General features: G+C 39.1%; 1 protein-coding gene across 4 annotated transcripts in view; it reads right to left on the bottom strand.

Moving 5' to 3' along the window:
- Positions 1–526: 526 nt before the first annotated feature.
- The window catches only part of LOC127414631 (IQ motif and SEC7 domain-containing protein 1-like), a 120,802-nt gene continuing 107,284 nt past the window's right edge, over positions 527–14,044 (bottom strand). Inside the window, exons 7-15 of one of the 4 annotated variants that reach the window (XM_051652807.1) lie at positions 13,490–13,612; positions 13,038–13,204; positions 12,765–12,904; positions 11,208–11,333; positions 10,987–11,086; positions 10,657–10,818; positions 9,237–9,434; positions 7,741–7,811; positions 527–4,882 (exon numbers count right to left, since the gene is read on the bottom strand). In XM_051652807.1, coding sequence (XP_051508767.1) covers positions 3,494–4,882; positions 7,741–7,811; positions 9,237–9,434; positions 10,657–10,818; positions 10,987–11,086; positions 11,208–11,333; positions 12,765–12,904; positions 13,038–13,204; positions 13,490–13,612 — 2,476 coding nt within the window. In that variant the 3' untranslated portion in view covers positions 527–3,493. Of the gene's footprint in view, positions 4,897–7,740; positions 7,812–9,236; positions 9,435–10,656; positions 10,819–10,986; positions 11,087–11,207; positions 11,334–12,764; positions 12,905–13,037; positions 13,205–13,489; positions 13,613–14,044 lie in introns of all 4 variants that reach the window. The other 3 variants (XM_051652808.1, XM_051652809.1, XM_051652810.1) reach the window with 3 other exon arrangements.

Here is a 14,044-nt window from a genome sequence, read left to right as displayed (position 1 = left end):
TAAAAGACAGTTTTTTTGCATGATCAGTCATATTTTCAAAATCAATGCCAAAATTTCTCAATTTCTGCCAGGGTATGCAAACTTATATACAAATAAATATATTCTGTATATAAAATAAAACATTAAAATATATCAGAATATATTTTATTCTATTATTTTCTAATTGTGTTTAAAATGTTTTTGAAAATTTTATTTAAAGTCTTGGCATTTTGTAGATCCATTTGTGATAGATATACGTGCCGAATCTCTAAAGACCTGAGTCTGTAATAGTGTTTGGCAAACACCCATTCATTTAAGGGTTAAATATGTAAATGTTTGTTTATAAACAAAAAAAATAATAATAATTTGGATGTATTTTTAAGATGGAAAAAAGTTTTTAATTAAAATTTTGTTTTAAAAATGTTATATAACCCGTAAAGTAACAGTTATTATGTATGAATGTTTTTGCAAAAAATAAAAAATAAAATAAAAAACCTTAATCAAAATGTCTGAAGAAAAATGCAAACACACCACTGACTTTGTTTTCAATTGCCAAGACACTTTATATATTTTTATTCATAATAATAGGCAATAAATATTCACATCTCTCTGAATTTCATATAATATCTGTATTCAGATAAGATGACTTCATATACCTTTTTTCTCCAATATTACACATCCATCTGCTTTAACATACACTAGTTTACAGATTAAATCAATTTTCTTGTTCTTCCATCAAAATAAATAATCATCTACACTTAATGCCACCTCCCCAAACACACACACACACGCACACACACACACACACACACACACACACCCGCACACACACACACACATACACACACGTGCGCACACACACACACACACACACACACACACACCTTTTTTATATTTTTTCCCATTCTATTGTCAATATCAAATCATACAGTGACAGTCTATGTACAGTTTGTTTATACAGAGCTCAGTAAGAAGCCTACGGACATACCCATGCAATATAATTCACATAGGGAGGACAGACAGTTAAAGAAAACAATTCTGGAAATAAGTTAGAAAATAAAGTGAATGCAATTAGTAATGTATGGATTTCTAAACTTTTTTTAATTTTAAACATACATTGGTATTTGGGTATGAATATATAACAATATCTGTAGCTGGAGCCCCATTTCCACTTACCATCCCCTGCTATTATTCTGTACTGTGAAATGCTGTGTTTAATGCAAGCATATACATAATTACTATATATGTAGAAGCTAATCTTCAAATGGACCCTTTTGTTTTTTGGCAAGATTATGAACTAATAGATGCATGATGTTGTAATAGGGTAGGAAAAGGGCATACATATCTTACACTCCACATTTGAGCATCACAACAAGACATACTGTATAATACTGAGCATCTGCATTAAGCCCAGTCCCAAAAATATATAACAGCACTTGAGATCACGGTATTACGGTGTGCATCCACACAAACAGAAACTTCAAGCACTACTTACACTAAGGCCTTGCTTAAGGCTAGAACCTTGATTTCTCATTCAGGTAAACTGAAATCCTTGTACTAATACATGAATTATATATTAATTCCTCCATCCTCCTCCTCTCCTTTATTATCAAGACTGAGAAAGAAGAGGAAGGTTCTGGCAAACTAAAGAATGGCATTATGTTCAACACATCAAAATAGGCCATCTTTCAGCCCAAATTGAAAATCTGCTGCACACAAAAAACGGAATCAAAAGCGTCATGACTGGTACAAGTTAAATAATACCCATACAAAGTCTCAAGGACACTTGTAAAGACAAGTGCGTTTGTCCATAAAAATCATTTATAACAATAAAACATGTCCTTGACACTCCACTGTTGAATGTCAGAGCATGAGAAAGCATTTTCTATTTACAATCTATCATATTTTGTCAAATTTATAACATCTGTAATTTCATAACATAACAGAATAAGTTATATTCATTAAAATGTTAGTAGCAAACATTCATATAACATCATAAAATATAATCAAAAAACACTTTGTAAAGTATATGATTGGCAGTATTAATGCAACGACCCAGTGGAATTGATTTGCACTGCATAAATTAATACAGACATTTCAAATAATGTTGACAAATTTAGAGGAAACAATATATATATATATATATATATATATATATATATATATATATATATATATATATATATATATATATATTACAAAAAGGATTAACAATTTAGACATTGATGACTATTAAGGTTGCCAATTGGCTCCATTTAGTAGCTGGATGGATGTTTTTTTACTTGAAATTGATTCAAGATCATTTAAATTAATTCAAGCCCTTCTAGTTTCTTCATAAACAAATTCAGTGTCAAGCTAAACTGTTTGTAAAATGTAATGTACACTAAAATTACTCTAATAAACTGTTTTGATTTTTTGTCTAGTTTTTGCACACAATTATTACTTTAGGTTCAACATTAAAGAAAAATAAATATTTCTAAAACAAGCTCTTTATAAAGATAATTTTTAAAGAGAAATTATGAAGTTAGCTTATTGTTTTTCCATTTCTGCATGAATGTATCCTTTTTTGAAAGTATTTAACTAAAAGTGGTGTTTCAAGTTTGAGAAATAATGGAATTATGGACATTGCATACACAGGTGAATAATTTTGATTCAGATGGACAATAATTTTAAATGAACTAGTTTGATTACAAACATGGCACATCCACATACAAGCCTTTCCTCTTCCTTTTTTTTTTTTTTTTTTTTACAGATGTCTGGTGTTGAAGTGGAAAAGACCAATATTAACATACTTCAGAAATTTGAACAATCGGACTGGGTGTTAAATATTTGCTTTGTAAGTTTATCCCTATGAATGCATTCATGTCAATGTTATAGATGTGAAAAAAAAAAAAGAAAATGGAGCATTTAATATTAATCAGCTAGAAAAAGTTGGACAACAATTTAGTGAAAAGATTATTGCATCTTTGAACTGCTATCGACTAATGCGTAACACGTTTCTATTGGACAGTTATACTGGAGTGTAATAAATAATTAAATATGTACTGTGCTTTGTTGTATATGCCCAGTAGAATAAATGGAGAATAGAGTCATTAGTATGCTCTCTGGTCTTTACATTTTCTGGACAGGTTCTCATTTCAAGAAAGGTATTAAAACTAGTTCATTAATGCCTGTGAATACCTGCAATAATGAATGTGCTATTTCCCCTAACAATATGGCTACAAGCAATTGAATCAAGGCTGTGGAGATTATTTATGTTTGAGTATACACATGTTTGTAATCCTAAATTTTGTCTGAATGTGTGATTTGTTTAAGGAGAAGCATGTTAGAAAGTTATTGTTTGGTTACATTATCAAATGACAATGACATCTACAACAACTCAGCACTATATCTACCTGAGAGCCTTCATGTGTATCAAACTATCTGTGTACTTTGTTGTCATCACATGTTATACTACATGCTCATATGTGTGTTTGCGCAGTTTCTTCTCATTAAGTCCCTTCAGTGCCCTTTTTTACACTTGAGGGAAACGCAAGTGAAAGTAACAGAGTCTTAGCAGGCTGCGTTTCTTTTTGCCGCTAGTGTTGTTATCGCCTTTAGCCCTGCTGCTGCCCGCCTCCTCCACCCTCGCAGCAGTCCCTCCTCCAACCACTATAGGACCCCTCAGCGACCCCCAGCTTCGTGACTTCCCCTGGCTCACACTACCGTGCTGATCCGGTTGGTAGATTTGGATTTGACGCGTTCGACCGTGCCCGTCCCCCCAGGTCCGGCTCCAGTCTGAGCCGGCGAGGGTCCTTGCTGACACCCGGGTTGGGTAGGAGGGCCTTGGTGCTGGGGGGGGAGAGGGGAGAGAGGTGTAAGAGGGGTAAGGGGGGAGGAAGGGGGGGGTAAAGGGGAGTGGAGGGGGGGAGGGGGGATGGAGGACAGCGGTGGATACTGGGGCAGATACTGGGCGGCCGGCGGCCCGTGGTGGGCAGTGGCGGACGCGGAGACTGGAGGCGGCTGAGTGGGAGCAGGGAAAGGCGGAGGAGGAGGGCTGGCGAAGACGAAGTGAGGTTGGTGCACGGGGTGGGACCCTGGGTGCGGCGTGTGTATGTGCACGGGGTGGGTGTGGGAGTGTGTGTGTGGGTGCGAGTGTGACAGTGTGAGAGGGGGCTTGTTGATGGCGCCCCCTCTGGCCGAGTGTGTGGGCTGTGTGTGGAACAGCGCAAACTGTGGGTGAGGGGAGAGTGGGGAGTGAGGAGAAAGGGGGGGAGGGGGGCCGGAGCCCATGTTGCCCATACTCCCGTAGCGACCCTGCAAAGTATGCTGGGAGATCGGCTGGTATGGGGAGTGCACGGAGGGGTTGGGGGGTGGCCGACGAGGCAAGGTAACCCGCTGAAGCGTATGGTGCACCTGGCCAGATGCCGGTACAGTCTGCGTGTGGTAGCGATGGTGGTGGTAGTATGGGGGTGGAGGCTGCCCACTGACACTGTTGCTGGTAGTGTGGCAGTACTGGGCGTGCAGGGCTTGGATCTTGGAAGGTCCCCCTCCCTCCCCCGGACATAGGGAGGAAGGGGAAGGAGGCGGAGGTCCTCCAGTGGTCGGTGGGGCCACAGGGGCGGGGTATGGTGGCCCCGGGGGGATGATAGGCCCTGGGGCCTTGGCTCTTTTGCCTCCAAACAGGGAGCCCAGGAAGGAGCCTGCGTTGTTGTTGGTCCCAGTCCCCATTCCACTCATTCCTCTCTCGGTGCTGCTGGAGACTGGCCCAGCGCCAGTCACAGCAGGTGTTTGTTGCTGCCCCGGCCCACCCCCCACCCCCACTCCGGGGCTCAGGATGGGGCGGTGAGGCCGGTAGTCTTCTGTTCCATAGCATCCCGGGAGCACAGTGGCTACTGGGTAACGCTGGTGAGGCCGCGGACTGCTAATGATGGAACCCTAAGACAAAGAGAGTGGGGGGAAAGGAGACAAGAGAGGAGAAGAGGAGAACCAAAAAGAAGAATGTTTGAGAGAAAGGATGGAGTGTACAAAGTGGGCAAGACCAGAAAAAAAAATGAAGAGAGTTTGGGTGTTGATCAGAGATAAATTTGAAGAGAGGAAAGAGAAAACATAGCAAAAGGATACAGAGAGAATAGAGGTTTTGTTGGGCAGGGAGGAGAAACAGGGGTGAGTTGATTAGGGTAATGAAACAACATGGTTTCAGCATGTTCATTTAGTACTTTCACAATTACACAAATACATGGGCCCAACTTTATAATGTGTATCCCTAATATTCAGTATGGGACACCCAATATCATCAATTAATATCAACCATTATTCTAAATAATGTCTACTAATACCAATGTTCTTAGGTAGTTGCAATTGGGATTCCACTATTCCACATTTACTGTACACTATCAGTCAAAAGTATGGACTTATGATCTTAAAAACCTTTTGATTTAAACGCTTAAACTTAAATCCTTAAAATTATTTTTTTAGACAAAACTATCAGAAAAAAATTGCAAAAATGATCGGGGTACAACAGCTTGTCAAAAGGACAGCACCCTCACAGGTACACTCACTGAACCCACTTTACATCTTAAGGTACTAATACGTACCCTTTAGGGTCAGATAAGGCACAAATACGTTCCAATTGACATGTAAAGGGTACAGTGGTTGTACCTTTGAGGGAACTGCCCCAAGGACAAGCTGTGGTATACCCCCAACAGTGCAATATTTGCAAATTTTCTAAAAGTAAAACATGTATTGTTATGATCGTTTTGATGCATTTCCAGCGACGTGTGCCATGTTTTAAGATCGGTACAAGCACAACTTTTAAAAACGCGTCTCATTCTGCAGCTGCCACTGACTGAGAGAAACACATGCGGTCCTGTGTGTAAACAAACACAGAAGATGTGAGATGTGAAGACCAGTGTCTCTGCTTTGGCTTATTGAAGCCGGTTGAAGCACCCAACATCACCATGGATTGTGTTACGTTTGCGTACTCACAAGATTTCAGCATGGATTATATGTGTTTTTGGCTCATATCAGCGTAGACTGTATGTGTTTTTGACTCATATCAGCGTGGATTGCTTGTGAACCAGTCACAATAAGATTCAAGATTTGCAAAGGAACTGTTAATTGAAAGATGGGGCAGTTTAAACACTAATGGACCAGCAAAACCATAGGTAAACAATTTCATTCATGAATATTTTATATGTCATGACTGTTTGATAGTTTATGGTGCTATTTGAGTGAACAGTTTAATATATTCAGATTAAATTTGTTGGATGTGGGCTATATGTTAATCCTAAAATTTAGCTTTATAAATGTTGTGGTCTTGTGGAGTTTGTTAATTTTCTTCAGATTGCGTTTCAAACATGGCTGTATTGGAAGGGCTGCACGATGTTAGCCATTCATAACAGTGGGCGTTTACACCTCATCCTAACCGGATGTGACGTGATACGAGTCCAGCTACAAGCTATCTGCCTGACCACACCAGAAGCGACGTGACACCGTGATATTCATACACTAAATTGAGGATAATTGACAATAAAATGTAGAAATCAGAGCAATCACAGATGATCAGTGTGTCTATTGAATGCAAATATTTTTCTCACTGAAGCTCTGTATGGGCATTCGCTTTGTACGGCAAACCCTGAGGGGATAAATACACAATCACACACATACACAGGGTAAAGTTACTTTATGAATCGCATCCTTTTTCAGTCTGTTACAATTGTTTATGTTCACGCGGTACTCCTGTTGTTATTTTGCCGATCTCCACGTAACAGGGAAGTGGAGAGAAAGTTGGAATGAGCTGGGATGTCTCCTCTCTGCCATTTTGAATCTGAACCGGTATGTGTGTGCGTGTGTGTGTGTGTGTGTGCGTGTGTGTGTGTGTGCATGTGTGTGTGACAATCTCGGCCAAAATCAAGTTGTTGTGAACCGGCTAGTGAAATGCAGACTTTAATATACTGCAATAAGAATAATTTTAGAATTTTAGATGGTGACTGCGCTGGCCGGCACGACATTGAAGAAATAGAAACCATTTCAAAAATAGAAAGACTTGTCACTGTCGCTCGTCATGTATCATGGCTGGTTAGGACAAAAACTCTAATTAAAATGGAAAGGATCAATTTTATCACATGTCGAGGCATCACGTCTGGTTAGGACACGGTGTTATATTGAAGTCTTACTATTTTTCAAAATTTGGGGAAATTGTATAAAATAAAGAATGAGAAGGTTTTGACTGGTAGTGTACTTGAGTAATTTCCATTTAACTATTCATTTAATGAGTACACAAGTGGGACTTTACAGAACTGATAACAGTACAATAACAAAAATGAGTAGTCGTCCGTGCATATTGTTTTATAAGCCAGACATTTGCACCAACCACATTCAAAACTACACAATACACCACAAAAATAAAAATAAAGAAACTACAGTGCACTAAAATAATGACTTGAATCCACATGCTCTATAGGTGCTCTACAGAATAATAAATTCTCATATAATTTATTCTGGGTTTGTGGGATGTGTCCAGATTCAGATGACAGAACAAATTCTACAAGATATTCAATCTACAATATCCTGGATGATTGCAAATCTAATTTCTTTTCACATGCTTTTGTTTCATCACTTGCATAAGCACATTAACATTCCACAGACCAAACAAAAAATGCACACATATGGCTCTGGGTCTATGGAGAGGACACATGCAGGATGGCACCGTGTTTTGTGGGGATTCCAGGCAGACATGCGGTGGATTTGGGTTTGGGGACTAAAGCTAAAGATACAGACCTCTGCTTCACTCAGACTTACTTCCATTGTACTGTCAAGGGAACCAACGCTGTTTCTGCGGCCACGTTTCCCTGTTACCCAGTTAGGACATGTCAATCACAACGGCAGTGTGTTTGTGTGAGCAAGCGTGAATTAAAGTAGGTAAATTTTAACATTTCCTTGTTGGTGTCCTTAAATGTGAAGTGATTACTCGCAACAAAGACACAGATAGTCGCAGGAATAGTTCACCCAATAATGACAATTCTGTTTCATTCTTTCATGTCGTTTTAATCCAATATATTTTTATCTTTCATGGAACACAAAAGGAGAAGTTAGGGGCAGTTCCAGGCGTGTCGCTATGTCAAAACATTCGGGGCTTGAGAAGTTTTGATATTCATCTGCCATCTGAATATGCTTCCTAATCTGAAACACACAATTCAAGCCAAGTGTTGTGCGAGCCATCACAAAACCACTCACATGAAGCTGTAGCAGCTCTCTATGGCCAGAGGCATTGATGCGCACCGCAGTTGCATACTTCTCCAGACGAAAACCAGGCTTGATGCGCTTTGCTCTATCCTACTGTATTTCTGAAGCGTGCTCATCCTCTGGGCTTCCCTCGATATCTCGGTGCTTACCACAAAACTATTGCAACCCATTTTAATTTTACTCCGAATTATCTAGTTTAAGATGCTATGGAGTAAATCTAACATCTCAAACAACTAAACAGCAGCACTGACGAGGTAAAGGCTAAAGACTAGCTACACTGATCTAAGTACAGTTCAAACTGGGCAGTTCAAACAGAATTTTTTTTGCAGTGTTTCAAAATTGTTTTTCTATGTAAACATGCACTAGATGGAAGTCTTTGACCATTGCGCCATGTCTCACTGTTTTTTCAGCTTCTCAAACACGAGCAGCAACTTTTTAAGATGCGCAGGTTGGCGGTCTCAGACACGGAGGCAACTGGGGTTCGTCCTCCTCCACCCGGACTGAGGCAAATCACTACACGACCACGAGGACTTAAAAGCGCATTGGGAATTGGGCATTCCAAATAAAATAAATAAATAAATAAAAAAAAATGATAAAAGAAGTATAAAATTGGTCCATACTTCGCCTTTCGATTGTTCAGAACTTTTTGTTTTATGGAAAAGAGCAGCCTGGACATTCATCCTAACATATCATTTTTTGTTCCACTGAGCTGGGAACATCATAAGGGTAAGTACATTTTGACAAAATTTTCATTTTTGGGTCAACTATCCCTTTAATACCCTTTACTTGCCTCACATGTAGAATGGTTTTTAAATTTGTGTAATTAGCCAAATTAATTTTGGTTGCCAATCACAGCAAACAGCTATATTATGACTCCAAACTACAAACCATGGTTGTGGCCTCAAATTTGAGAAGTGCAGCACTTATGCAGTGTTCAAATATCTATATATGTAGCATATGTCTAAATACAGTCTGTATACAGATTAACTGTATGTTACATACATGTGGTGTACTGTATGTGTGTGTCTCACCTGATTCAGACAGGTCCCTCAGTGAGGAGCTGAGAGCAGTGCGTTTGAGGCCCTCTCCTGGGGAATAGTTGTCATCCAGACTTGTTCTACCCATAGTGCCATTGACCACTTCATTCTTGACCCCACCCACTCCTCCACCCATGATGCTGTTGGTGAGCAGACTGGGCCTAATCACACCCTTTTGCTTCTCCAGCTCAGCTGCAGGAGAAACAATAGTGGGGAGCACAGCTTTAATTGGAAAGTGTGTGGAATAACATGTCCAAAGTAGGAGCAACATGTCAAGTTCTCAGCATCAAGTATTTTTCAGTCCTGACTGAAATTGAAAATGCTGTAAAATCACTTTTAACCAATAGAACTCATCTGATGTTAAAGAGATAGTTCACCCAAAAAATTTCTCATTATTTATTCACCATCATGCCATCCCAGGTGTGTTTGACTTTCTTTGTTCTGCAGAACAAATGTTTTTACTTTGAAGCTCCAAAAAGCATATAAAGGCAGCATAAAAATAATCCATACGACTCCAGTGGTTTAACCCATGTATTCTGAAGCGATATGATAGGTGTGGGTGAGAAACAGATCCATATTTAAGTCCTTTTTTTTATTATTTTAAATGGCCACTTCTTTTGTCTTGTGCTTGGCAATTCACATTATTTGTGCATATCGCCACCTACTGGGCAGGGAGGAGAATTTGTGTTTAAAAAAGGACTTAAATATTGATTTGTTTCTTATCCACACTTATAATATTGCTTCAGAAGACATGGATTAAACCACTGGAGTAGTATGGATTACTTTTATGCTGACTTTATGTGCTTTTTGTAGCTTCAAAGTTCTGACCACCATTCACTTGCATTGTATGGACCTACAGAGCTAAAGTATTCTTCTAAAAATATCTGTTTGTGTTCAGCAGAAGAAAGAAAGTCATACACATCTGGGATGGCATGAGGGTGAGTAAATGATAAGATAATTTTCATTTTTGAGTGAACTATTCCTTTAAATATACTGCTATGTGGAGCAGGATTTTGGACCAATGAGATTTCACTGTGGGATGGGCTAATCAGTACAACAAAACAGAAAGAGAAACCAACTAAAAGCACAGCATGCTAATTACAGCACAGTGCTAAAACTAGGGAAACTAAGGGAATAAATCTAAAACGACGACTGCACTAATCAACTAGTTGGTTGTTGACATCTTTCATGACCCATCTCTACCATGGGCCTACATTAGATACTCGATATATCAAGGTCTTGGCAAGGTGTTTATAATGTACGATATTTACAGTGTGTTTACTATGCATAATCATATTTACCAGGTAGGGTCATTGTAAACCTACAAAATGTTGTAAATCACAGGTAGTGTGCCAGAACGAAGAAACTGTAGTTGATTAATGATAGCAGCAGGGGGTGCTCTAACTGTACTCACACTCCACTCTGTATTTTTCCATTTCCTGCACCTCTGCAATGCTCTCCCTCAGATCACTGACAATCCGTGTACGGTCCTGTTGACTGGGAGCTGAGAACACAATCAAAACTTTACGCTCGCCTCCTGGGCCCGCTGACGTTAGTCTGACACCATGAGGGTAGTCTGGGGGAGAGAGAAAGGGAGGGAAAGAGATAATAATGGGTTATTATAATTTACAACTTATTGAAAATTTTCAAGTTATGGCTAGGTAGTTTCAAATGAACCCTTATTGGTTCATATATTTGTTTTTAATGAGAAAGACAAAAATGAACGAAATGAATCAAGTCTTACAAGAGTTCTGGAACATGTGAACCTGCATCTCCACCAGAGGGAAGGACTGCCTGAAACTGTATGTGACAGAGGTCTTCTTCTTCTGGAAGATCTTGGTAACCTGACAATGTGATAACAAAGTAAATGAACCATGATGCATTTTTATGCAGGTATTTTGATTCTATAAACTTTACAGAACATCTTTTATGAAGAGGTGTTGGTAATATGATTGACAGCTTTACCACAATCAGATCGTTGAAGAGGAAGACCTCTCTCTGGTGGACTCCAGACCTCTGAGGACGGTTGGGGTCTGGGACTTCATAGAGCTGACAGCAGCACACCAGCCTGCGGTGGGGCAGAGACAAAACCTACACACAGAGAGTGGACATTTACATTGAACTTGGAATTGCATTACAAATAGTTCATCAGACAGGTGAAAAAGAATGATTTCAAACCTACAAAGTAAAAAAATCAGATTTTTCTCACTAGGGATGAAATACAATGTAATCCTGTGACGTGCACTGAATTGGGGCAGCAGGGGCACAAAAATCTCATCATAATCTCACAATAACAGAAATTATGTGTTATTATGAGATTTCTTTGTAAATCGCGGGCATATTAAAAAAAATTAAGCGGAGGTGCCTTTAAGAGCGCGTGCTACAGCAGATTGGGGGCAGATTCCAATTGCAAGTGATCCGCCCTGTGCCCTATACTCACTCCGAAGTGCAGAAACCTTGAAGTGGGTACTCTGAAGGAAACATGGCATTTCTGTATGAATGTACAATTCGCTAACAGTCTTGTGGAAGGGCCATCCGAGAAAAGATTCATTTTCTCACTTTCATTTTGAACAAGTGCCCTATACTCACTCCGAAGTGCAGAACCCTTGAAGTGGGTACTCTGAAGGAAACATGGCATTTCTGTATGAATGTACAATTCGCTAACAGTCTTGTGGAAGGGCCATCCGAGAAAAGATTCATTTTCTCACTTTCATTTTGAACAAGTTTTCGAGTGGCATCCACTCCCACAGGTGCTGTTACCTCAGACGACTAACAGGTCAGATAAAAAGTCCACTCCATATGTTGTAAGTTCATAAAAAAAATAATACTTGATTGCTACCGCATTTCCAACATCGCACACTTGCAGTGTAGACAGATTTATTAGTTAGAATGGAAGCAGTCACTTTCAGTGATAGACATTCAGTTTGTCTTTTATAGAAGACTGACGTAAACTGAGCTGTCTGATTCAGCCAAAGACAGTTTAGTTTGTTGAAATTTATAAGCCATTAGACTAATCAGAAAAATACCATTAGCTTTCAACGTAATGGGGCTCCCTATATGCATATTACGCAGTCTCTGTAAGGGGGCATCATCATACCATAGGGGGGAACCAGAAACTCCACCGGCCTCCCTTACTCGCATGTTATACGTTATTCGTGAACCCTGTAGCATTCGCGAAATACAGTCGAAAGCCTCGTGCTCGCATTTTCTCACCGCGTAATACCATGGTGCTTTTTGTGAGAAATATAATAGAATAGGCTATTATTTGTGATAAAGGAAAAATGGAAAAAAAATTATGTATTATATATATATATAAATATATACACACACACACACACACACACACACACAAAATGGTTAAATACTTAAAAAGCAAAGAAATGAGTTAAGTATTTATAATTATTACTCATTCCAAAAAAAAAAAAAAAAACACACAAAAAAACCCGTCCCTGCTAAGGTCTGTGCACGTCACTGATGTAATGAGTGTTTACAAATTTGAAAAAACATCCCAATAGTACTCACAGGTTTCTTGCCCACAATGACTCTCTCCACCGCTTGGACTTGAGAAACATGGTCATCATTGGTCCTCAGTTCCCACTTCTGAATGCGCTGGTAGATTCCAACCAGTAGGTCACGTGGGATGTCCTGACCATTATCCACCCCTGAGAGAGAGATAAAGAGAATAAAGTGGATTAATGGTTTATGTTTGTGGCCGTACACTTACAAAGAGTGACTGGCCAACCAAACTTGCCAGTGTGTGAATACAGAGACAAGAGAAAGAGATTTGAAAATCACCTCGCAGGTTCTTGATGAAATCGTCCAGCTTCATCTTCCTTTCTGCTTTGATGTTGGGGCTGTACATGTCTGTGTTGAGGAGGATGATCGCAAAAGCCAAGATGAAGATTGTGTCTGGGTTCTGGAACTGTCTCACCAGTGCTGGATTACAAACACAGTACCTTTGACTATGAGATAAAGAGAGAGAAATGTGTTAAATATAAAGAGAGAGAAAAGTGATGATGACTTAGACAAGATATAAAACAATTTGGACACATAAGTCTCGCTTAAAAAAGCTAGGACATCTGTGTGAACCTTATACATATAATAAAATTAGTTAGTTCTGAAAAAAGGTATGGCATCATTGTTTCCAGATTTTATATTTTGTTATTTAATGCAGTGACATTCACACTTTATAAGTTTGACCAAATACTTTTTTTTATTTAATAACACACACATTCACCCTTCCATACCTGAAGGCCTCAATAAGTCTTTCCACTTTCTGGGCCTCTCCTTGCACTTTTATCTGAGCCTGAAACTTCCTCAGAGCGTCATCGAGATCCATTCCGGAAAAGTCCATTTCATCCACAACACAGCTGAGTAAAAAATAAGTCTGGAATCATGTGACATGTCTAAAAACAATATATTATGTTAAAGCCAGCATCCAGCCAAGATAAAAAAAAGTTTGATTGTCATTATGTATTTTATAAATGACATTTACAGTTGAATATTGTTGTAGTAAAAAAAATTGGTGTCCCACTTTGACAATAAAAATGTCCCATTTGTGCCAATAATGCATGGAAAATTGTGTCTTGGGGTCTACATGTGTCTGTGGATGCATTTCAAGGGTCTGCATTTAATATTTTTTCTTTTTTATCTATGTAGTGTATAGGAGATTTTTAGCTATTTGACAAATTATGCCAATGACAAAATATCAGAAAGTGTCTAAATACAGTGCATGCCTATATTATTGCATGAATTACTGCATAGCACAAGAGAGAATTTTAAATTGCTAATGACATTTTTGA

Source organism: Myxocyprinus asiaticus, chromosome 24 (assembly GCF_019703515.2).
Source record: "Myxocyprinus asiaticus isolate MX2 ecotype Aquarium Trade chromosome 24, UBuf_Myxa_2, whole genome shotgun sequence".
NCBI classification, from domain to species: domain Eukaryota; kingdom Metazoa; phylum Chordata; class Actinopteri; order Cypriniformes; family Catostomidae; genus Myxocyprinus; species Myxocyprinus asiaticus.
This window is presented reverse-complemented; position numbering and strand designations above follow the sequence as displayed.